Genomic DNA, 26,522 nt, shown 5'->3' with positions numbered 1-26,522 from the left:
AAGATGTAAGTGGATCCCTTCTTTTTGTTCTGTTAGTGGTTCATTAGGTTAAGATGTATGTAGATCCCTTCTTTTTGTTCTGTTAATGGTTCATTAGGTAAAGATGTAAGTGGATCCCTTCTTTTTGTTCTGTTAGTGGTTCATTAGGTAAAGATGTAAGTCGATCCCTTCTTGTTGCTCTGTTAGTGGTTCATTAGGTAAAGATGTAAGTAGATCCCTTTTTTTTGCTCTGTTAGTGGTTCATTAAGTAAAGATGTAAGTAGATCCCTTCTTGTTGCTCTGTTAGTGGTTCATTAGGTAAAGATGTAAGTAGATCCCTTTTTTTTGCTCTGTTAGTGGTTCATTAAGTAAAGATGTAAGTAGATCCCTTCTTTATGTTCTGTTAGTGGTTCATTAGGTAAAGATGTAAGTAGATCCTTTTTTTTGTTCTGTTAGTGGTTCATTAGGTAAAGATGTAAGTTGATCCCTTCTTTTTGTTCTGTTAGTGGTTCATTAGGTAAAGATGTAAGTAGATCCATTCTTTTGGTTCTATTAGTGGTTCATTAGGTAAAGATGTAAGTAGATCTCTTCTTTTTGTTCTGTTAGTGGTTCATTAGGTAAAGATGTAAGTAGATCCCTTCTTTTTGCTCTGTTAGTGGTTCATTAGGTAAAGATGTAAGTAGATCCCTTTTTTTTGCTCTGTCAGTGGTTCATTAGGTAAAGATGTAAGTAGGTCCCTTCTTGTTGCTCTGTTAGTGGTTCATTAGGTAAAGATGTAAGTAGATCCCTTTTTTTGCTCTGTCAGTGGTTCATTAGGTAAAGATGTAAGTAGATCCCTTCTTTATGTTCTGTTAGTGGTTCATTAGGTAAAGATGTAAGTAGATCCCTTTTTTTTGCTCTGTTAGTGGTTCATTAGGTAAAGATGTAAGTAGATCCCTTCTTTATGTTCTGTTAGTGGTTCATTAGGTAAAGATGTAAGTAGATCCCTTCTTTTTGCTCTGTTAGTGGTTCATTAGGTAAAGATGTAAGTAGATCCCTTCTTTTAGTTCTGTTAGTGGTTCTTTAGGTAAAGATGTAAGTAGATCCCTTCTTTTTGCTCTGTTAGTGGTTCATTAGGTAAAGATGTAAGTAGATCCCTTCTTTTAGTTCTGTTAGTGGTTCTTTAGGTAAAGATGTTTATTTTGGATGATAGTTTATTTAACTTCTGGTTATGTTAATATATTTATGGTAGTACGTGTATAATTAGTTAAGAGATAAAAAGGTCATATATATCAGAAAAAGATAATTCTACGAATTAGAATAAGAAATAAATTATGACAACCTTTGAATATCTTATGGCTTTGAATTGAATTTCATTTAACCATCTAAATAATTTACAGTTAGCCAGTCTACTTAAATGCATGAAGTGTGACTTTAATTAACCCTTTCCATATGGATTGCAGGTAAAAGTCCATGTCATCATGTTTGTCAACTTGCATTTACAATTTTATTAAAAATAAATATTTTAAAACAAATGCACCTGAACATTGCTTTTTGAATGCAGCATTGGTTCACATTAGATGCTTCTGATGACAAAATACAAAGTCTTTAGTTTTGTATGAATTGAGAACTCAAATTACCAATATTCAAAATGTAGAATATAAGATAAGAACCTCTTATCTTTTGTATTTGCTAAGATATGACTCATATACTGAACCAAACAGAGTGGCCCTGCTCATTTCTTTCCATTTTTAGAAATAGTGTCTCTAATATACACTTTCTTAAATATATGACATGTTAATAACCAACTGAAAGCTTAAAATGTCCCTCAAGTGGTTTTCTGAGCAATTTTATAACATGAATAATTCTTTCTTTCAAAATGAACCTTGTGCTGGTAACTTGAATTATTAACCTGTCCAAAATTTCATGTTTTTTATACCAGTATAATTATTCTCATGGACACTTTCATGGTTTCCAATTTGGTGAATTTCACCCAAACCATAATTAAAGGGTTAGTTAAACTCATACTTAAGTGTTCAAATATGAATCACAATGTAATATTTGCCTTTAAGTTCATGTTCTGCTGTTCTTGTTTGTAGACAACTATAGCCACTTCAAAGCAATAAAAATTAAAAGACATAATTTATTGTTATAAGGATGGTTAGTCTAAAAACATTAACTACATAAGTTTCTGCATAAGGATGGCTGGTCTGAAAATGTTAAGTAGAAAGCTTAATAGTTAAGAATGGATAGTCTAAAATTTAACCACTAAAGTTAATGTACAAAAGTGTTTCTTTCTTTTCCATTATTACCTAGGCAATCACATAAATAATTATGATGTTGAGTCTAATAAAGTTATCCACATAAATAATTAAATAATGATGCTGAATCTGATAAAGTAAGCTGTAAATGATTGTATAATGATGGTAAAGTTAGCCACATAAATAATTACACTATGTTACAAAATTTTTACTTTTTCGTGTTTCTGGGCAGAAAATGATATTTCCTAATTGCTTATGCCTCAAGTAAATGGAAAAGACCTATTTTTCTCCTCAAACTTTACTTTTGTGACCTTGGTAATGAAATTTTCAAAGTTATCCATTTTACAGAACATCTCACGTAGATTCAGTGCTGAGTAGCGATAGAGAATGTTCTCTAACTTGCAAGAATTTTCAAGATTTTTCTGTAATGTTGTAGAACTTACAATAATTTTCAAGAACCTTTTAGAATTTTACACATGTAAAAACAGCTGGTATGGGTTGAGAAAATTTTTTATATAGAGGAGCAAACAACATTTTGATGTTATATCCCTCTTTACAGAAGTCCCAACCACTGAAGCCTGCAAGATAGTCTTAGAACTCTATATCTGAGACCCTAACTCATCAATAGACATTCCCAGCAACCAATTAGCAACCCTCATAGAATTCACCACAATGAAGACAAACTTCATGTTCAACAACCACAACTATATACAAACAAATGGCCTAAGCATGAGCAACCCAGTGTCACCAGTTCTAACCAATATTTTTATGACACAAGTTGAAACACAAGCAATTAACACAGCATTACATCCACCACTATACTGGTACAGATATGTAGATGACACGTTTGCAGGATTCAAATATACAGAACACGTACTTAATTTTTTCAATCACATTACCTCTATACATCCCAACATTAACTTCACATGTGAACAAGAAGAAAGCAATCAAATATCATTTATTTACCTCAAAATTACAAGAACTGACACACAATTCAAAACAGAAATCCACCGAAAAATCACCCATACTGGACTATACATTTCTTGGGACTCAGCACACAAAACAAAACAAAAACTCAACATATTATGAGACCAAATAAACACAGCCAGAAAACTATGCTTGCCAGGTAAAATTAACGATGAATTAGACAAAATAAAACAGTACTTCATCAACATCGATAAGTTTCCTCCACAAACCATAGAAAACATTATACGCACACACCTAGACAGAAAGCAAAATCAACCAACAAAAGTAAATATATCTCACGAATCAAAAAATCACAAAACCATATACTGCTGTATACCATATATTCCTGACATCAGCAGGCAAATAACCAACATTTGGCAAAAATTAGTAACAAAATATGACATTCTAGTTAATACCAAATTTATTCAAAAACCAGGCACAAAACTGAGGTCTATACTATGTAAAAACTACACTGACAAACACCACACCAACATTATTTATAAAATACAATGTGATAACTGCCACGACTTCTATATTGGAGAAACAAGTAGAAAAATGGAAACCAGATTCAAAGAACATAAAAAGTCACCTTCACATGCTTTCGAACACTGCAAGTCAAATAAACACAACATAACCATAGAAAACACTCAAATACTAAATAAAGAAACAAACATAAACAAACGCAAAATTAAAGAAGCCTTACTTATACAACAACTTAAACACAAAATAAACCAATATAAAGGAACGCCTTTATACCTATATTAAATATAATAAAATAAATAATATAAAAATATATAATCAAACATCTAACACCGCCCTCTACATTCCAGCACTCAGTTACACAACTCCTTCCAAACATGTGGTCAGCTTCCGGTCAGTTACCTCTTTCTTTCTTTGTGAACCTGACGATGACCGAAGAAGGTCGAAACATTGTTCGCTCTTCTACTTAAAATATTTTCTCTTCTGAAACGAGCCTTTTTTGCATACATATAATGGTGTTGAGTATGATGTAGTTAACCACATAAATAATTATGTAATGGTGTTGAGTATGATGTATTTAACCACATAAATAATTATGTAATGGTGTTGAGTATGATGTAGTTAACCACATAAATAATTATGTAATGGTGTTGAGTATGATGTAGTTAACCACATAAATAATTATATAATGGTGTTGAGTATGATGTAGTTAACCACATAAATAATTATATAATGGTGTTGAGTATGATAAAGTTAACCACGTAAATAATTATATAACGATGTTCAGTCTTATAAAGTTAACCACATAAGTAATATTGCTGAGGTTGATAAAGTTAGCTACAAATAATTGTATAATGATGTTGAGTCTGAAAATGTTAGCCACAAAATTTATTGTGAAAGATCACTAGGCTTACAAATGGAAGAGTATCCATTTGGGTTGGTACTTTTAAATGCATTATAACAAACAACTGTATTTTGGAAAGAAGAACTAGTAGGATCATTTTTGTAAACATTTTTAGCGTTGTTTGTTTGTATTTTCAGAGCAAATCAATTTAAAATTGAAATGTTTGTTGGATTCTTGAGTTGAAAATCTGCTGTTGATCTTTGAGGACTGTATCATTGTAATTATAACAAAATTCATATCTTCTGATGTTAAATAATTCATAATTTTAAACCATCCACACAAATTTAGAATTATTTTTGTAACTTTAGGATTATGTTCGGGTAGAAGAAAATGTGCCTGGAGCCTGTTGTCCAAAATTCCGACGTTTACGCTGTAAACATGGAAACCACACTTACATTGTGAGTAATGTAGTACATTAAAATAATTTTTCATTTTCTATAAATATTTAAATGGCAACAGATATGTTGTAAAATAGATCTCAATGTTTGAAACTTTTGCAGATACATATAAAGTCTTCATCTCAAGCCTAAAAAATATATAATTTTAGTCAGTTTACTGATTTATTGAAATGTTTTACAAAAATGATTTTAATGTTGAAAACATTCTGTAAAGTGTAAACATCAAACTAAAACTCTTAAATTAAAATGAAATATGTTTCTGTGCCTTGTTCTTGTCTCCTATCTTTTGAATGCTTTCGCTCACTCTGAAGATGTTATTCACTGCTATTTAACATGTTAATTTCCAACAAGCTTCATACCAAGCTGAATTAGAAGATTATTAACATTATATGTTATAACATTGTAATTCCAACTGTTATGTTCTTAACTACTTATCTAATTAAACAAAATTTAATATCCCTTGTATTTCTAGGTTGGTGAGAGTTGGCCATCTCCTGGTATAGATAAGCATAACATCCCTTTTATGGACTAGGGTGGTGACATTTTGTGGTCTCATAGTGTAGAAAAGTGTAACATCCCTTTGGTGTTCCAAGTTGGTGACAGTTAGCCATCTTCTCATGAACATAACTGTAACATCCCTTTTATGTAGGTTGGTGACAGATGACCATCTTCTCTGGGACATAACTGTGACAATCTTAGATATTCCAGGTTGGTGACAGTTGACCATCTTCTCATGAATGTAACTGTAACATTCCCTGAATTTTCGTGGTTGGTGACAGTTGACCATCTTCTCATGAATGTAACTGTAACATTCCCTGAATTTTCGTGGTTGGTGACAGTTGACCATCTTCTCATGAATGTAACTGTAACATTCCCTGAATTTTCTTGGTTGATGACAGTTGACCATCTTCTCATGAATGTAACTGTAACATTCCCTGAATTTTCTTGGTTGATGACAGTTGGCCATCTTCTCATGAATGTAACTGTAACATTCCCTGAATTTTCTTGGTTGATGACAGTTGGCCATCTTCTCATGAATGTAACTGTAACATTCCCTGAATTTTCTTGGTTGGTGACAGTTGACCATCTTCTCATGAATGTAACTGTAACATTCCCTGAATTTTCTTGGTTGATGACAGTTGGCCATCTTCTCTGGGACATAACTGTGACAATCTTGTATGTTCTAGGTTGGTGACAGTTGGCAATATTCTCATGAACGTAACTGTAACATCCCTTATATGTTGTAGGTTGTTGACAGATGGCCATCTTCTCTGGGACATAACTGTGACAATCTTGTATGCTCTAGGTTGGTGACAGTTTACCATCTCCTCTGGGACAAAACTGTAACTTATTTTGTATGTTTTAGGTTTGTGACAGCCATCTTCTCATAGACATAACTGTAACAACCCTTGTACATTCTAGGTTGGTTACAGTTGACTATCCTCTCATGAACATAACTGTAACAACCCTTGTACATTCTAGGTTGGTTACAGTTGACTATCTTCTCATGAACATAACTGTAACATCTCTTGTATGTTCTAGGCTGGTGACAGTTGGCCATCTCCAGATGGTGATAAGTGCAAGAAGTACAAGTGTGTAACAGCTCCAAATGGGGAAGTACAAAAAGTTGAACAGATAACTACCTGTAAGAAAGATTGTCCACCAGTAAGTTTATTTCAGTTGATATAACCACTTCCCAGCAAACAGGCTTATTTCATGTCAGATGTATGGTGCTTCTATTTAAATTTAGTATTTACATACAAAATAAGATGACAAGTGTACACTTTTTAAGTTCAGTATTCACACAATGTAAGATGACAAATGTACACTTTTTAAGTTCAGTATTCACACAATATAAAAGGACAAGTGTACACTTTTTAAGTTCAGTATTCACACAATGTAAGATGACAAGTGTACACTTTTTAAGTTCAGTATTCACACAATATAAAAGGACAAGTGTACACTTTTTAAATTCGGTATTCACACAATGTAAGATGACAATAATATTTTCAACATCAGAAAGTGAGCCATATATGTGATAGCTTCAGTGTATAGATTTGTTTATAGTATTTTCAGTATCAGAATGTGACCCATGTATGTGACAGCTGCAGTGAATTTGTTAGTTAATAGTATTTTGAAAATCAGAATGTGCCCCACATATCTGACAGCTTCAGTGAATAGGTTTGTTAATAGTATTTTCAATGTCAGAATGTGTCACATATATGTGACAGCTGATGTGAATACATTTGTTAATAGTATTTTGAGCATAAGAATGTATCACATATGTGTGACAGCTGATGTGAATAGATTTGTTAATAGTATTTTGAGCATGAGAATGTGTCACATATGTGTGACAGGTGATGTGAATAGATTTGTTAATAGTGTTTTGAGCATGAGAATGTGACCCATATGTGTGACAGCAGCAGTGTATAGGTTAGTTAATAGTATCTTCAATATCAGAATGTGTCACATATGTGTGACAGCAGCAGTGTATAGGTTAGTTAATAGTATTTTCAATATCAGAATGTGTCACATATGTGTGACAGCAGCAGTGTATAGGTTAGTTAATAGTATTTTCAATATCAGAATGTATCACATATGTGTGACAGCTGATGTGTATAGGTTAGTTAATAGTATTTTTAGCATGAGAATGTGTCACATATGTGTGACAGCTGCAGTGTATAGGTTAGTTAATAGTATTTTCAATATCAGAATGTGTCACATATGTGTGACAGCAGCAGTGTATAGGTTTGTTAATAGTATTTTCAGGATGGAAATGTGACCCATATGTGTGACAGCTACAATATGTAGTTTAATTAATAGTGTCTTTAACATCAGAATATGACCCATATATGTGACAGCTGATGTGAATATGTTGGTTAATAGTATTTTCAATATCAGAATGTGACTAATATATGTGACAGCTGAAGTAAATAGGTTTCTTAATAGTATTTTCAGTATCAGTAGGTGACACATATGTGACATCTGCAATGAGTAGGTTTGTTAATAGTATTTTCTGTATCAGAATGTGAGCTATACATGTGACATCTGCAATGAGTAGGTTTGTTAATAGTATTTTCTGTATCAGAATGTGAACCATACATGTGACATCTGCAATGAGTAGGTTTGTTAATAGTATTTTCTGTATCAGAATGTGAACCATACATGTGACATCTGCAATGAGTATGTTTGTTAATAGTATTTTCTGTATCAGAATGTGAACCATACATGTGACATCTGCAATGAGTAGGTTTGTTAATAGTATTTTCTGTATCAGAATGTGAACCATACATGTGACATCTGCAATGAGTAGGTTTGTTAATAGTATTTTCTGTATCAGAATGTGAGCTATACATGTGACATCTTCAATGAGTAGGTTTGTTAATATTATTTTCTGTATCAGAATGTGAACCATACATGTGACATCTGCAATGAGTAGGTTTGTTAATAGTATTTTCTGTATCAGAATGTGAACCATACATGTGACATCTGCAATGAGTAGGTTTGTTAATAGTATTTTCTGTATCAGAATGTGAACCATACATGTGACATCTTCAATGAGTAGGTTTGTTAATATTATTTTCTGTATCAGAATGTGAACCATACATGTGACATCTGCAATGAGTAGGTTTGTTAATAGTATTTTCAACATCATAGACATTGTATGATTGACAATAAGTATTTTAATCATGTTCTTTAAATGTAAAGTGATATATTAGTGTTCTTTCCAACATTACAAAGATTCATACATGTGTTCATGTTCTAGTAACAGTGTTTACATTTTGTCTTTTAGTTTGCTGAGTATGTTGAACCAGCTCCTGACTCACCTGATTGTTGTGGACATTGTAAGATTGTTGCTTGTGAAGAGAATGGACAAGTCTATCAGGTATTAAATTATGTCCTGTTGTTATTGATTCATTTCCACAAGTGTTACTTGTTTTCTTAACAAAGTTTTCGTGAAATGTCCTACAATATGTAATCAATATATACAAAAATATATAACACTCAGTAGTTGTAGTAATTTTATTTAGTCAGATAAGAGTTAGAACTAACATAATATATTATCTCCACCAATTTACTTAAGTATTGTATTGTTATCTATGATGAAATTTTTCATAGTTCTCAGGTAAGGCAAAAAACATGCTTAATGAATACTCATTGTTGTTTTGGCTGGTTTTGAGACTTCCAAATTAATCATTGAAACAAAGGTTGTGTACAGATGGTCATTGTTTGAATGTGTACATATCAGGTGTGTACAGGTGATTGTTGTTTGAATGTGTACTTGTCATGTATGTACAGGTGATTGTTTGAATGTGTACTTGTCAGGTATGTATAGGTGATCATTTTTTGAATGTGTACTTGTCAGGTATGTACAGGTGATCGTTGTTTGAATGTGTACTTGTCAGGTATGTGCAGGTGGTCATTGTTTGAATGTGTACTTGTCAGCTATGTACAGATAGTCGTTGTTTGAATGTGTACTTGTCAGGTATGTGCAGGTGGTCATTGTTTGAATGTGTACTTGTCAGCTATGTACAGATGGTCGTTGTTTGAATGTATACATATCAGGTGTGTACAGGTGATCATTGTTTGAATGTGCACACATCAGGTATGTACAGGTGATTGTTGTTTAAATGTGTACTTGTCAGGTATGTACAGGTGATTGTTGTTTAAATGTGCACATCAGGTATGTACAGGTGATTGTTGTTTGAATGTGCACATCAGGTATGTACAGGTGATCGTTGTTTGAATGTGCAGATGTCAGGTTCTTTTCGATGTGTGCTTTTGAAAATGTTTATATATGTATAATTCTTATTATTTTTAATCTATTTAAATGAATACAAAACTAGCTTCACAAAGTTTTATTATTCCTTGTGGAAAAAGGCAAAAAAGGCCTAAAAGTTCTCTGTTTGTTAACAAATTAACACCATTATACTTTTTTAAACTGTATTTATATAGCATTTTTAAGTAATATATTACTTTAATAACAGAAGAATATTTTCTATTTTAATGTATATGTTATTTATGCCAAGTTTGAATCAAATAATGTTTTTTTTTAAGTTGTAGTTATTATCATAGTATTAATTTTAATTTTTGAAGGACAAGCTCCATAACTATATGACTTAGTTAAAACTGTCTGCAGCTGGGATACTGATATGTACCTTAAGTTGGAACTTTGTTTAAATATCTTTCTTATTTTGTATGTGAGGTTGGAGTGAAATGGAACTCTACAGAAAAGCCTTGTTATGAAGCAGAATGTATAGAAAAAAATGGCACAATCCAAACTCTTTTTGTAAAACGAGAATGTCTTCCCATTCCTGACACTTGTCCTAAGGTATATTTTGTTGTAACCTAAGTGATCAGTTGTATTCTATTCATTTAATCATCTTTTGTGTATGTATTCTTATTAGAAATCACTGTTTCATGATAAATAAAAGGTGATTGTAATTTGTAAAATATCAGGTAATGTAACTGATTTTTGATTTTCTTATTTAATTAATTTTACTGTTGATATTTTGTAAATTAATGTAGGCTTAACTTGTATATACTTTTCAGTTAGCTGGACCTTTAGACACATTGTTAGTCTTTTATTATTAGAACATTAATTAATACACCTGAGTAATTGTTTATATTGATGTCCATTTTTACTGAAAATACTTTCAAACTAGTTCTAGCCTATCACGTAATAGTAATTTCCCTTCTCTGTATTGCTCCCAGTATTATTAGTATTGTGCTTAACAACAAATAGTTTGTTTTGTAAGTAATGCAGACCTGAAAATGTTAGTCTTTCTTCATAACAAACTTAGATCTAATGGTACTTATGTATGAGTTATCCAACTCTAGATATTTATATATTTATAAAATATGTATAACTCAGCTATGTTAAAGTAAACAATGTGTGTTTCAAAATTATCCTGCTTTCAAACCTTAAAAATTCAGGGTACAAAAAGAAAATGAAATTAAAGAAAACATATTTTCTTAAACATATGTAAACAGTTCCCAAACTGTAATAACATTTTCTAAGATATAAGAAAATTTAAGAAATCATAACAAAGAAACTTCAGTTAGAGGAATTGCATCTTTTATGCTTCTGTCAAAAAAGGGGAAGGCAGAGTTTTAAGGAAAGTCAGAGATGTGTATAATCAAGTTTACTTTTTCCAAGAAATTTATTTCTATGAAATTCCAACCACTGATGTTGTGTTCCATTTTCTCCCAAGTAAGATAGTATATTATTTTTTGCCGCTTTCATTAGAAATACTGGTTATACTAAGGCATAGTACAATACTTGTTGTTGGTTTTTTAAAATTATTTGTTCTCTTTTGTATATCAAATGTCATTATTATTATACCACATTATGCATCTTGTTTTGTCATTGCTGGCTTAATATATGTATTTAAATCTGAGACAAATCTCAAAGAGTTTTAGGTGGTTTTAATGGGTAAAAAACGGCAATTTTTATCAGTTTAATATAGTAACAAATATACAGTGTTTTAATTTGATTATACAGTTGTTCATTACCCTGTCAAACCAAGTCCAAACTTTAATATGTGTTTCTCATCATCATATTCAAATGTCACTGAACACATTAAATATTACAGCTGAAAATACAAAGAAACATTATTTGTAATTAGAAATGTAACAAAAGTTTAATTTATCACTGATATTAATAATTAGATTGAATGTGTGCATCACACTAAATAGCTTTGTCTGATGTGCATCACACTAAATAGCTTTGTCTGATGTACATCACACTAAATAGCTTTGTCTGATGTGCATCACACTAAATAGCTTTGTCTGATGTACATCACACTAAATAGCTTTGTCTAATGTGCATTACACCAAATAGCTTTGTCTGATGTGCATTACACTAAATAGCTTTGTCTGCTGTGCATCACACTAAATAGCTTTGTCTGATGTACATCACACTAAATAGCTTTGTCTGATGTGCATCACACTAAATAGCTTTGTCTGATGTACATCACACTAAATAGCTTTGTCTGATGTGCATCACACTAAATAGCTTTGTCTGATGTACATCACACTAAATAGCTTTGTCTGATGTGCATCACACTAAATAGCTTTGTCTAATGTGCATTACACCAAATAGCTTTGTCTGATGTGCATTACACTAAATAGCTTTGTCTGCTGTGCATCACACTAAATAGCTTTGTCTGATGTGCATCACATTAAATAGCTTTGTCTAATGTGCATCACACTAAATAGCTTTGTCTGATGTACATCACACTAAATAGCTTTGTCTGATGTACATCACACTAAATAGCTTTGTCTGATGTGCATCACACTAAATAGCTTTGTCTGATGTGCATCACACTAAATAGCTTTGTCTAATGTGCATCACCCTAAATAGCTTTGTCTAATGTGCATCACCCTAAATAGCTTTGTCTAATGTGCATCACACTAAATAGCTTTGTGTGATGTGCATCACACTAAATAGCTTTGTCTGATGTGCATCACACTAAATAGCTTTGTGTGATGTGCATCACACTAAATAGCTTTGTCTGATGTACATCACACTAAATAGCTTTGTCTGATGTGCATCACACTAAATAGCTTTGTCTGATGTGCATCACACTAAATAGCTTTGTCTAATGTGCATCACACTAAATAGCTTTGTCTGATGTACATCACACTAAATAGCTTTGTCTGATGTGCATCACACTAAATAGCTTTGTCTGATGTGCATCACACTAAATAGCTTTGTCTAATGTGCATCACCCTAAATAGCTTTGTGTGATGTGCATCACACTAAATAGCTTTGTCTAATGTGCATCACACTAAATAGCTTTGTCTAATGTGCATCACACTAAATAGCTTTGTGTGATGTGCATCACACTAAATAGCTTTGTCTAATGTGCATCACACTAAATAGCTTTGTCTAATGTGCATCACACTAAATAGCTTTGTCTGATGTGCATCACACTAAATAGCTTTGTGTGATGTGCATCACACTAAAATAGCTTTGTGTGATGTGCATCACACTAAATAGCTTTGTCTAATGTGCATCACACTAAATAGCTTTGTCTGATGTGCATCACACTAAATAGCTTTGTCTAATGTGCATCACACTAAATAGCTTTGTGTGATGTGCATCACACTAAATAGCTTTTGTCTAATGTGCATCACACTAAATAGCTTTGTCTGATGTGCATCACACTAAATAGCTTTGTCTAATGTGCATCACACTAAATAGCTTTGTCTAATGTGCATCAAACTAAATAGCTTTGTCTGATGTACATCACACTAAATAGCTTTGTCTAATGTGCATCACCCTAAATAGCTTTGTGTGATGTGCATCACACTAAATAGCTTTGTCTAATGTGCATCACACTAAATAGCTTTGTCTAATGTGCATCACACTAAATAGCTTTGTCTAATGTGCATCACACTAAATAGCTTTGTCTAATGTGCATCACACTAAATAGCTTTGTCTAATGTGCATCACACTAAATAGCTTTGTCTGATGTGCATCACACTAAATAGCTTTGTCTGTAGATGTGCATCACACTAAATAGCTTTGTCTCTGATGTGCATCACACACTAAATAGCTTTGTCTAATGTGCATCACCCTAAATAGCTTTGTCTAATGTGCATCACACTAAATAGCTTTGTGTGATGTGCATCACACTAAATAGCTTTGTCTGATGTGCATCACACTAAATAGCTTTGTGTGATGTGCATCACACTAAATAGCTTTGTCTGATGTACATCACACTAAATAGCTTTGTCTGATGTGCATCACACTAAATAGCTTTGTCTGATGTGCATCACACTAAATAGCTTTGTCTGATGTGCATCACACTAAATAGCTTTGTCTGATGTGCATCACACTAAATAGCTTTGTCTAATGTGCATCACCCTAAATAGCTTTGTGTGATGTGCATCACACTAAATAGCTTTGTCTAATGTGCATCACACTAAATAGCTTTGTCTAATGTGCATCACACTAAATAGCTTTGTGTGATGTGCATCACACTAAATAGCTTTGTCTAATGTGCATCACACTAAATAGCTTTGTCTAATGTGCATCACACTAAATAGCTTTGTCTGATGTGCATCACACTAAATAGCTTTGTGTGATGTGCATCACACTAAATAGCTTTGTGTGATGTGCATCACACTAAATAGCTTTGTCTAATGTGCATCACACTAAATAGCTTTGTCTGATGTGCATCACACTAAATAGCTTTGTCTAATGTGCATCACACTAAATAGCTTTGTGTGATGTGCATCACACTAAATAGCTTTGTCTAATGTGCATCACACTAAATAGCTTTGTCTGATGTGCATCACACTAAATAGCTTTTCTAATGTGCATCACACTAAATAGCTTTGTCTAATGTGCATCAAACTAAATAGCTTTGTCTGATGTACATCACACTAAATAGCTTTGTCTAATGTGCATCACCCTAAATAGCTTTGTGTGATGTGCATCACACTAAATAGCTTTGTCTAATGTGCATCACACTAAATAGCTTTGTCTAATGTGCATCACACTAAATAGCTTTGTCTAATGTGCATCACACTAAATAGCTTTGTCTGATGTGCATCACACTAAATAGCTTTGTCTGATGTGCATCACACTAAATAGCTTTGTCTGATGTGCATCACACTAAATAGCTTTGTCTGATGTGCATCACACTAAATAGCTTTGTCTAATGTGCATCACACTAAATAGCTTTGTCTGATGTGCATCACACTAAATAGCTTTGTCTGATGTGCATCACACTAAATAGCTTTGTCTGATGTGCATCACACCAAATAGCTTTGTCTGATGTGCATCACACCAAATAGCTTTGTCTGATGTGCATCACACCAAATAGCTTTGTCTGATGTGCATTACACTAAATAGCTTTGTCTGCTGTGCATCACACTAAATAGCTTTGTCTGATGTGCATCACACTAAATAGCTTTGTCTAATCAGAAGTTAATATGAAGAAACTATAAACAGTTTTCAAACTTGGATAAGTTTTTTAAATAATAAAGAAATACAAGTTAGAGAAATAATATGTTAATGGTGAACAATTCTCAAACGTAATGACTTTCCTAATATAAAAAAGGTATCAAATTATACAAATAATATCATTTTTGATGCAAGCAATTCTGAAATTGTAGGGAACTTTTCTAACATATGTAATTTAAAAAATTATATATATAATTAATTCTCAAACCATTATGACATTTGTAACAGAGAAAATCAAATCAAAATGTTCTTTCTTTATTGCAATTTGTTAATGGTTTATCATCTTTTGTTGACCAGGAAGATATTGTATTTGATGACTTTGGCTGTTGTAAGAAATGTCGTTTTATACCAGGTAAGTTATTAACGTAAATATGATTAGACAGATGCTTCTCTTAAAATATTTGAAAAAGAAAGTTAATAGGAATTTAATTGTGGAAAATTGTGTCATAAATTTTAAAGTTAATATCAGTGTTCAACGATTGGCAATGTTCAATATTAAGATTACGTGAATATTGTTCACCAGAAAAAAACAAAAACTGTCTCAGTGTTAAGATATTATCTTAATGCTTCTGTACATGAGGAATAACAATGTTCAATATTAAGATTATGTGAATATTGTTCACCAGAAAAAAACAACAAAAACTGTCTCGGTGTTAAGATATTATCTTAATGGTTCTGTACATGAGGAATAGCAATGTTCAATATTAAGATTATGTAAATATTGTTCACCAGAAAAAACAACAAAAACTGTCTCGGTGTTAAGATATTATCTTAATGCTTCTGTACATCATCGGCATGGCCAGGTTGTAAAGGCACTCGACTCATAATCTGAGGGTCGCAGGTTTGAATCCCTGTCACACCAAACATGCTCACCCTTTCAGCCATGGGGGAGTTATAATGTGACGGTCAATACCACTATTCATTGGTAAAATAGTAGCCCAAGAGTTGGCAGTGGGTGGTGATGACTAGCTGCCTACCCTCTTATCTTACACTACTAAATTAGGGACAACTAGCTCAGATAACCTTCTTGTAACTTTGCGCTAAATTCAACACAAACCAATCTTTACATCAGGAACAGCAATGTTCAGTATTAAGACGAACTTCACAGATTTATACCAACTTACTTAGCCCCCTGGAATACCTTCACATTAGTTGTCACCCTGTTCTCATCAAGAAAACCATCTAGCCCATTTCTCTATATCATCTACTTCTATCCAGTTGGTGTTTGAGGGAACAAGCTTGCTGACACAGTTGCTAAGGCTGCTGCTATGGTGCTATCACTGTCATGCTCGTTCCATACATGGAGTAAGGCTCTGTTTTCAAGGCTCAGTTCTGTGCCAGTTGGCAATTGACTTGGAGTGAGCAATGTAATAAAAAGCTTTTCCAAATCAAACCTTCTGTTTCTCTTTCACTGTCTTGTTTCCATAAGGATCAGAGGAGGAAGTTCTCCTGGCTAGGCTATGCATGCATTAGTCACGTTTTTTTAACTCATTGTTTTATTTTATCTGGACAGATGCTCCAATGTGTGGTCTATCGTACCATCATTATGACCATTAGAGACAGCAATATTTTAGAAATTTATTTTATATAGGTTCACCCCTGATGCTGGGCAGTATCATTGATGATGTTGACACTGTTCACATTACTAATGTTTTAAGCTCTAAGTTATAATGAATTTACTTAAATTTTATTTTTACTGGTTATTTGATGTACATAGCCTAATACCTATGCACCAATAAACACCAAACAAACAATCAGTAACTGCTGTTTTAATTATTAAGATATATTAATGGCTCAACTTTACACTACAAATAGTAATGTTTACTTTTTAAATTCCCATAAAGTGGTGACAGATAGTCAAATGAAGCACACATGTCATAAAATTAATGTTGTTTTTTTTTAACTCTTCAAAGTTTTATTGTTTTAATCATTCAAAAATACTTCATATTAGGTATACAGATTTACTGTTTTATTTTTATGTTAATATGTCTTGATTTTGTTTTTAAGAAGATAACTTGTTACTATTATGATTTATTTCAAATGTGTATCTGGTTTTATACAATATTTTTATTCTCTTAAGACTTTCTTTATAATTAGACTTATTTATCATTCATGCTACACATGCATTTATTTCCATGCCATATTTTTATACTCTTAAAAACTGTGTTTAAAAGTAGACTTACTTTTAATTGGGATTTCTGTTACAGGCACGTGTGTTCCAATGCGAGTTCCTAAAGTTGAAACAGTAAATTTCTTCAAGATGTATGAAAGAAACCGAGGAACGTGCACTAACAAAACCCATTTCTGATCTGGTTGAGTGTAGAGGTCACTGCAAGTCATCCACTGTTTACTCACCAAGTATGTGAAGTTATTTAGTCAGTGTTTCAACTTTTCTCGGCGCAATTACACTTTTGTGTCTTTTGAATAATTATGATTTTCATAAGTATCTCTTTAAGTATTAGGATGTGACATACAGATATGTAGTGTTTATAATGAAGATAAATATCTAGTCTCTGTGGTGAAGGTAGGTAACTAGTCTCATAACATACAGATATTTAGTGTTTATAATGAAGATAAATATCTAGTCTCTATGTGAAGACAGGTAACTTATCTCATAGCAGACAGGTATTTAGTGTGTATAATGGAGATATGTAACTAGTACTGGATTGAAGATAAATGTGTTGCTTTAATAGTGAAGATAGGTAACTATTCACATAATATACAGATATTTAGTCTCAAGAATGAAGATAAATATCTATCCTCCATAGTGAAAATAAGTAACTAGTCTCATAACAGACAGGTATTTATTCTACAAAGCAAAGATAAATATATAGTCTCCATAGTAAAAACAGATGTGTAGTCTCCATACTAAAGACAAGCACTTTCCTATTGTGTTTTTACTGTCTGAGGTTGTTCACTGCATAAGGTGATGTTATTATAATTTTCTCTGTTTAGAACAAGACACCTTTGTGAGCTCCTGTGACTGTTGTACAGCCAGTGGGTCAGTTAAACGAGAGATCATTTTGGATTGTGAAGATGGAAGTGAACTGAAGAAAACATTTTTCCAACCGAAGGATTGTGTCTGTACTGAATGTGGACAGTATGGAAAGGAGATATTACTTCCTACTCCTCTCAAATAATATCCTAAACTTTTTAACTCTGTTTTTTACCTTATGAGTTTTTAACAGTTTCAAAAATATATGCATTTGTAACCACCAATGTTTTCTTAACAGTTCTTGAATGTTTCAATCATGGTGTTAGCTGTTTGTCTTTTTTTTTATTATAAATAATGGAAAATTAAAAAATATGTCATCTATTTCTTTGTATTTAGTTTTTGAATAATAAAAATACAATTTTAATACATGTTTTATGAATTAGTCTTACATTCGATGTTTAAATATTATTTTGGTCTTAACCTTACTTGTAAATTGTAGAATAACAAATCTGTATTTTTTTGTCTTGCACATTTAAAGATCCCAAGATCAATTGTAACTGAAAATTAGTTGGAGAGTTATAATGTAATGAACATTTTGGCTTTACATGTATTCTCAGAGTGTATTATTCTGCAGATGAAAATATAAATTTTAGTTCCAGTATTTTGTGATAAATTAAAAGAGTTCAAGAATTACATCGAAAACTATATTAACAGACAAATAATAACACCAACTGAACTTACTTATAAATCTATTGGAAAATAGGTTCGATTTTTTTAACAGTTAAGTTGAATGAACTGTACTCACATTATTTTGGTAAAGTTTTGTTCATATTTTGATTAAGCATAATTAGTTTAATTCATGTTGTCCACAAGTCATAGCCTGGCATGGCTGAGCAATTATAGTGTTTGACTTTCAACCTGTGGATCTCAGGTTCAAATCCCATTCCACCAAACATTCTTCCTTTTTCAGATGTGGGGGTAAAACGGTAGTCCAAGGATTGGCAGTGGATAACTAGCTACCTTCCCTTTAGCCTTTCACTAATAATTTAGGAACAGCTATTGCAAATAGCTCTCATTTAGCTTTGTGCAAAATTCAAAACAAATAAAATGAAAACTTTTAGGTTAAAAACATGTCAACAACAATCAGTTTATACCTTTATCTCTTCAGGATATTTTTAACTTGTACGTGTTTTCTTGGGAAGGAATATTTAGATCAATAGCAGTGACTAAAGCATTTAGGCTTGAATAGTGATAGTAATTTTTATATAAGTTCTCATATGAAATACAATAGTATGTGGTTATAATTTTATCTTTAGATGGCCACTGAGATATTAGATTTCTTTCTAAAGTAACTACAATGATGTGATGTAATAGACAGTTACTTCTGTATTTTACAAAGATATTTATAACAGGAATTATAACCACTGTTACATGGTGAGTAGTATCCAACAAAATCTACCAGCACTACACAGTGGATTGTATCTATCAAAATCTAACATGGGTTATAACCAGCACGACACAGGAGATTGTATCCGTGAAAATCTATTATGAGTTATAACCAACACTATTTAATAGATTGTATTCTCTATGTATTTCATAGTATGCTACTACAAGCTTTCTTCATTCTTATGAGTGATAAGAACATTAGCCTTCAAAAGTCTTCTCATAACACTAAATACCCTTTATTGTCACAACTCCCTTCCTAATACTAAATACCCTTTATTGTCCACGTCCCTTCCTAATACTAAATACCCTTATTGTCCACCTCCCTTTTAAAACTAAATACCCTTATTGTCCACCTCCCTTCCTAATACTAAATACCCTTATTGTCCACCTCCCTTCCTAATACTAAATACCCTTATTGTCCACCTCCCTTTTTAATACTAAATACCCTTATTGTCCACCTCCCTTCCTAATACTAAGTACCCTTATTGTCCACCTCCCTTCCTCACACTGAATACCCTTATTGTTGCAACTCCCTTCCTAACATTAAATACTGTTATTGTCACAACTCCCTTCCTAACATTAAGTACTGTTATTGTGACAACTCCCTTCTTAATACTAAATACTGTTATTGTCACAACTCCCTCACACTGAATACCCTTATTGTTGCAACTCTCTTCCTAACATTAAATACTGTTATTGTCACAACTCCCTTCTTAACACTAAATATGTTTACCTACAAAATTCCCTCATCATAAATGTTTTCCTAACAGTAAATAACCTTATTGTCTCAACTTAATATTTTGGTCCATCTCAGGTGTTCCATCCTCTAAATTTATTTGAAATAATTAAAACATTGTAAAGACAGCCCTTGTCATTCATATACTTAACAAGCTTTTTTTAAAACTGACTTACATTTACTGCTTCTACAGCATTGAAAGGGAACTAACTCAAATGGCTGTTAGAAAAATGAAACTTTTTTTAACAGCAGATAACTCTTACCCTGCCAAAATATATATTTGTGTCTGTTGGACTTACTGTTAAATATGAAAAAAAGTTGAAACCTCTCAAAGTGCTTTCTCTTGAAAAAAAGAGAGAAAACAATAACCCTCTAACCCATACATCGTCATGGTAACCCTTCTCTGAACCCTTTCCAACATTCCAATGTATTTCTTGAGGGAAGGAACCCAAAATTGAACACAATAATCCAAATGTGGTTTAAACAGTGACTTGTACAATAAAATTATAACCTCTTTAGATTTATATTCAATATTTCTGTAGTTATAATCTAAACTCCTATTTGTCTAACCACAAAAAATAGCACGCTGCTTGGATGGCTTAAAAGAATGATCTATTATTACACCAAGCTCTCTTTTATGACACTTTTAAGGCTATTCCAAACCAAATTAAACTTAGTATTCAAATTATGATAACCCACAAACATTATCTTACATTTATCATAATTAAAACCCATCTGTTATTTATTTGCCAAACTCACTAAATGATCTAAATCCTTTTGTAAAGCAGGAGCAGCAGCATCTTCACAGCTAACAACACTCAAGATCCCAATATCATCTGCAAATTGAACTAATCTATTGACCATTTCTTCATCAATGTGACTAAGCAAAGGTTTTAAGACAGAGCCTCAGGTACCCCGCTTGTGAGAATAATCTGGTTTCAATAAACTATTCGTAACAACCCTCTATTTTCTTCCATCTAGCCAATTTGCTGTTATCCTCCAAACATATCGATATTATTTACTAGTCTTTTATATAGCACCTTGTCTAATCCTTTCCAAAAATTCAGATATACCAAATATACACCCTTAGCCTCATCTGCAAAAGCAGTAACCTGCGATACTTTCCTTATAATGTATTCCACCAACCTTCTCCAACTTCCTATTGGAATCAAAGATTTCAGCATGTCTATCATGCAAATCATCATGCTTAATTTCTCCCCTAACACTAGAGCATTACTATCACATGATACACATAGCTCTCTCTGAGCACCAATACTAAATCAGCACCTATTGTGTGATAGATGATCTCCCTGTGAACAACTGCTAAATCATCACTTCTTGTTTGGTAGATGCTTTCTCTGTAGAGCACTACTAAACCATCACTTCTTGTTTGGAACATGCTCTCTGTACACCACTACTAAACCATCACTTCTTGTTTGGTAGATGCTTTCTCTGTACACCACTACTAAATCATCACTTCTTCTTTGGCAGATGCTCTCTCTGTACACCACTACTAAATCATCACTTCTTGTTTGGCAGATGCTCTCTCTGTGCACCACTACTAAACCATAACTTCTTGTTTGGAAGATGCTCTCTACGTGCACCACGTCTAAACCATTACATCTTGTTAGGTAGATGCTTTCTCTGTGCACCACTACAAAAACGTCACTTCTTGTTTGGTTGATGCTCTCTCTGTTCACCACTACTAAACCATAACTTCTTGTTTGGAAGATGCTCTCTACGTGCACCACGTCTAAACCATTACATCTTGTTAGGTAGATGCTTTCTCTGTGCACCACTACTAAATCATCACTTCTTCTTTGGTAGATGCTCTCTCTGTACACCACTACTAAATCATCACTTCTTGTTTGGCAGATGCTCTCTCTGTACACCACTACTAAATCATCACTTCTTCTTTGGTAGATGCTCTCTCTGTACACCACTACTAAATCATCACTTCTTCTTTGGCAGATGCTCTCTCTGTACACCACTACTAAATCATCACTTCTTCTTTGGCAGATGCTCTCTCTGTACACCACTACTAAATCATCACTTCTTGTTTGGCAGATGCTCTCTCTGTGCACCACTACTAAACCATAACTTCTTGTTTGGAAGATGCTCTCTACGTGCACCACGTCTAAACCATTACATCTTGTTAGGTAGATGCTTTCTCTGTGCACCACTACTAAATCATCACTTCTTCTTTGGTAGATGCTCTCTCTGTACACCACTACTAAATCATCACTTCTTGTTTGGCAGATGCTCTCTCTGTACACCACTACTAAATCATCACTTCTTCTTTGGTAGATGCTCTCTGTACACCACTACTAAATCATCACTTCTTGTTTGGCAGATGCTCTCTCTGTACACCACTACTAAATCATCACTTCTTCTTTGGTAGATGCTCTCTCTGTACACCACTACTAAATCATCACTTCTTCTTTGGCAGATGCTCTCTCTGTACACCACTACTAAATCATCACTTCTTCTTTGGCAGATGCTCTCTCTGTACACCACTACTAAATCATCACTTCTTGTTTGGCAGATGCTCTCTCTGTGCACCACAACTAAACTATCACATCTTGTTTGGTACATGTTCTGTCTGTGCACCACTACTAAACCATTAGTTGATGATTGTCAGATGATTCCTCTCTGTACCACTATTAAACCATCACATCTTGTTTGGCAGATGAACTCTCTGTGCACCACTACTAAACTATCATTTTTGTTTGGTAGATGCTCTCTCTGTGCACCAGTACTAATCCATCACTTCTTGTTTGGTAAATGTTCTGTCTGTGCACCACAACTAAACCATTAGTTTATGTTCGTTAGATGTTCCCTCTCTGCACCATAACTAAACCATAACTTCTTGTTTGTAAATGCTCTCCATGTACCACTAGTAAACCATCACTTCTTGTTTGGTAGATGCTTTCTCTGTACACCACTAATAAACTATCACTTTTTGTTTGGCAGATGCTCTCTCGGTGCACCAAAACTAGACCATCACTTCTAGTTTGTTAGATGCTCTATTTGTTCACCACTACTAACCATCACTTCTTGTTTGGTTGATGCTCTCTCTGTGCATCAATACTAAATCATCACTTCTTGTTTCGTATATGCTCTCACCGTGCACCGCTACAAAACAATCACTTTTTCTTTGATAGATGCTCTCTATGTGCAGAACTACTAAGCAATCACTTCTTTTTGTGAGAAACTCCCTGTGTGCAGCAACACTAAACCATCAGTTCTTCCTTCGTAAATGCTTTCTCTGGGCACCGCTACTAAACCATCTTCTTGTTTGGATGAAGCTCTCTTTGTGTACCAACACTAGACCATCAATTATTGTTTCGTAGAAGCATTCTCTGTGCACCACTACCAGTCCATCACTTTTTGTTTGGAAGATGCTCTCTTTGGGAACCACTATTAGTCCTTTACATCTTGTTTAGTAGATAAGATCTCCGTGCACCTCTACTAAATCATCACTTTTTGTTTGGCAGCTGCTCTCTCTGTGCACCACTACTAAAAATCACTTGTTGTTTTGTAGGTTCTTTCTCTGTGTACCACTACTAAACCATTACTTCTTAATGGGTAGAAGCTTTCTCCGTGCACTATTTCTAAACCGTCATTTCTGATTTGGTAGATGCTCTCTGTGCACCAATACCAAACCAAAACTTCTTGTTTGGTGGATGCTCTCTCTGTGCACCTACACTAGACTAATACTTCTTGTTTGATAGATGTACTCTTTTTGCACCACTACTAAACCGACACTTCTTCTTTGGTAGATGCTGTCTCCGTGAACCACTACTAAGCCATTAATACTTGTTTGGTAGATGCTGTCTCTGTGCACCACTCCTAAACCATCATTTCTTGTGTGGCAGATGCGCTCTCCGTGCTCCACAACAAAACCATCACATCTTGTTTCATAGAAGCTCTCTCCGTGCACCACTTCTAAACCGTCATTTCTTTTTTGGTAGATGTTCTCTCTGTGCACCAACACTAAAACATCAATTTTTATTCGACAGATGCTCTTTTCGTGCACCACTAGTAAACCATCACTTCTTGCTCGGTAGATGCTCTCTCTGTGTACCACACCTAAACCATTAGTTCTTGTTTGTTAGATGCTACCTCTCTTTACCACTAGTAAACCATTAGTTCTTGTTTGTTAGATGCTTTCTCTGTGCACCAATACTAAATCATCACTTCTTGTTTCGTATATGCTCTCTCTGTGCACCGTTACAAAACCATCACTTATTCTTTCATAGATGCTCTCCATGTGCAGCAATACTAAACCATCACTTCTTTATGGTAGAAACTCCCCCTGTGCACCAACACTAGAACATCACTTCTTCTTTCGTAGATGCTCTATCTGTTCACCACTACTAAACCATCACTTATTTTTGGTAGAAACACCCCCTGTGCACCAACACTAAACCGTCACTTCTTGTTTGGTTGATGCTCTCTCTGTGCACCACTACTAAACCATTACTTCTTGTTCGGTAGATGCTATCTCCGTGCACCACAACTAAACCATCACTTCTTGTTTGGTACATGCTCTCTCTATGTACCACACCTAAACCATTAGTTCTTGTTTGTCAGATGCTACCTCTCTTCACCACTAGTAAACCATTAGTTCTTCTTTATTAGATGCTTTCTCTGTGCACCAATACTAAATCATCACTTCTTCTTTCGTATATGCTCTCTCTGTGCACCGTTACAAAACCATCACTTATTCTTTCACAGATGCTCTCCATGTGCAGCAATACTAAACCATCACTTCTTTTTGGTAGAAACACCCCCTGTGCACCAACACTAGACCATCACTTCTTCTTTCGTAGATGCTCTATCTGTTCACCACTACTAAACCATCACTTCTTGTTTGGTAGCTGCTCTCTCTGTGCACCACTACAAAACCATCATTTCTTGTTTGGTAGTTGCTTTCTCTGTGCACCAATACTAAATCATTAATTCTTCTTTCGTAGATGCTCTATCTGTTCACCACTACTAAACCATCACTTCTTGTGTGGTAGCTGCTCTCTCTGTGCTTCACTGCTTAACCATCACTTCTTGTTTGGTAGCTGCTCTCTCTGTGCTTCACTGCTTAACCATCACTTCTTGTTTGGTAGATGCTCTCTGTTCTCCACTTCCAAACCATCACCTCTTGTTTGGTAGTTGCTCTCTTCTGTCCACCACTACTAAATTTTCACTTTTTGTTTGTTAGATGTTCTCTCCGTGCTCCACTACTAAACCATCACTTTTGTTTTCTAGATGCTCTCGATGTTCAACATCACTAAACCATAACTTCTTGTTTGGAAGATGCTCTCTACGTGTACCATGTCTAAACCATTACATCTTGTTAGGTAGATGCTTTCTCTGTGCACCACTACAAAACTATCACTTCTTCTTTGGTTGATGCTCTCTCTGTGCACCACTACTAAACCATTACTTTTGTTCGGTAGATGCTATCTCCGTGCACCACAACTAAACCATCACTTCTTGTTTGGTACATGCTCTCTCTATGTACCACACCTAAACCATTAGTTCTTGTTTGTTAGATGCTACCTCTCTTCACCACTAGTAAACCATTAGTTCTTCTTTATTAGATGCTTTCTCTGTGCACCAATACTAAATCATCACTTCTCCTTTCGTATATGCTCTCTCTGTGCACCGTTACAAAACCATCACTTATTCTTTCACAGATGCTCTCCATGTGCAGCAATACTAAACCATCACTTCTTTTTGGTAGAAACACCCCCTGTGCACCAACACTAAACCATCACTTTTGTTTTCTAGATGCTCTCGATGTTCAACATCACTAAACCATAACTTCTTGTTTGGAAGATGCTCTCTACGTATACCATGTCTAATCCATTACATCTTGTTAGGTAGATGCTTTCTCTGTGCACCACTACTAAATCATCACTTCTTCTTTGGTAGATGCTCTCTCTGTACACCACTACTAAATCATCACTTCTTGTTTGGCAGATGCTCTCTCTGTACACCACTACTAAATCATCACTTCTTCTTTGGTAGATGCTCTCTCTGTACACCACTACTAAATCATCACTTCTTCTTTGGCAGATGCTCTCTCTGTACACCACTACTAAATCATCACTTCTTGTTTGGCAGATGCTCTCTCTGTGCACCACAACTAAACTATCACATCTTGTTTGGTACATGTTCTGTCTGTGCACCACTACTAAACCATTAGTTGATGATTGTCAGATGATTCCTCTCTGTACCACTATTAAACCATCACATCTTGTTTGGCAGATGAACTCTCTGTGCACCACTACTAAACTATCATTTTTGTTTGGTAGATGCTCTCTCTGTGCACCAGTACTAATCCATCACTTCTTGTTTGGTAAATGTTCTGTCTGTGCACCACAACTAAACCATTAGTTTATGTTCGTTAGATGTTCCCTCTCTGCACCATAACTAAACCATAACTTCTTGTTTGTA

General features: G+C 34.0%; 1 protein-coding gene across 1 annotated transcript in view; it reads left to right on the top strand.

Annotated features, from left to right (window-relative positions):
- LOC143235779 (hemocytin-like) overlaps positions 1–18,309 on the top strand; it is a 39,152-nt gene extending 20,843 nt beyond the window's left edge. The window contains exons 10-16 of the mRNA XM_076473981.1: positions 4,878–4,967; positions 6,510–6,632; positions 8,761–8,853; positions 10,174–10,299; positions 15,244–15,298; positions 17,154–17,304; positions 17,902–18,309. Of these exons, the coding sequence (XP_076330096.1) occupies positions 4,878–4,967; positions 6,510–6,632; positions 8,761–8,853; positions 10,174–10,299; positions 15,244–15,298; positions 17,154–17,254 (588 nt within the window). The 3' untranslated portion in view covers positions 17,255–17,304; positions 17,902–18,309. The remainder of the gene's footprint in view (positions 1–4,877; positions 4,968–6,509; positions 6,633–8,760; positions 8,854–10,173; positions 10,300–15,243; positions 15,299–17,153; positions 17,305–17,901) is intronic.
- Positions 18,310–26,522: the final 8,213 nt, after the last annotated feature.

Source organism: Tachypleus tridentatus, chromosome 12, assembly GCF_004210375.1.
Source record: "Tachypleus tridentatus isolate NWPU-2018 chromosome 12, ASM421037v1, whole genome shotgun sequence".
In the NCBI taxonomy this organism is placed as follows: Eukaryota; Metazoa; Arthropoda; class Merostomata; order Xiphosura; family Limulidae; genus Tachypleus; species Tachypleus tridentatus.
This window is presented reverse-complemented; position numbering and strand designations above follow the sequence as displayed.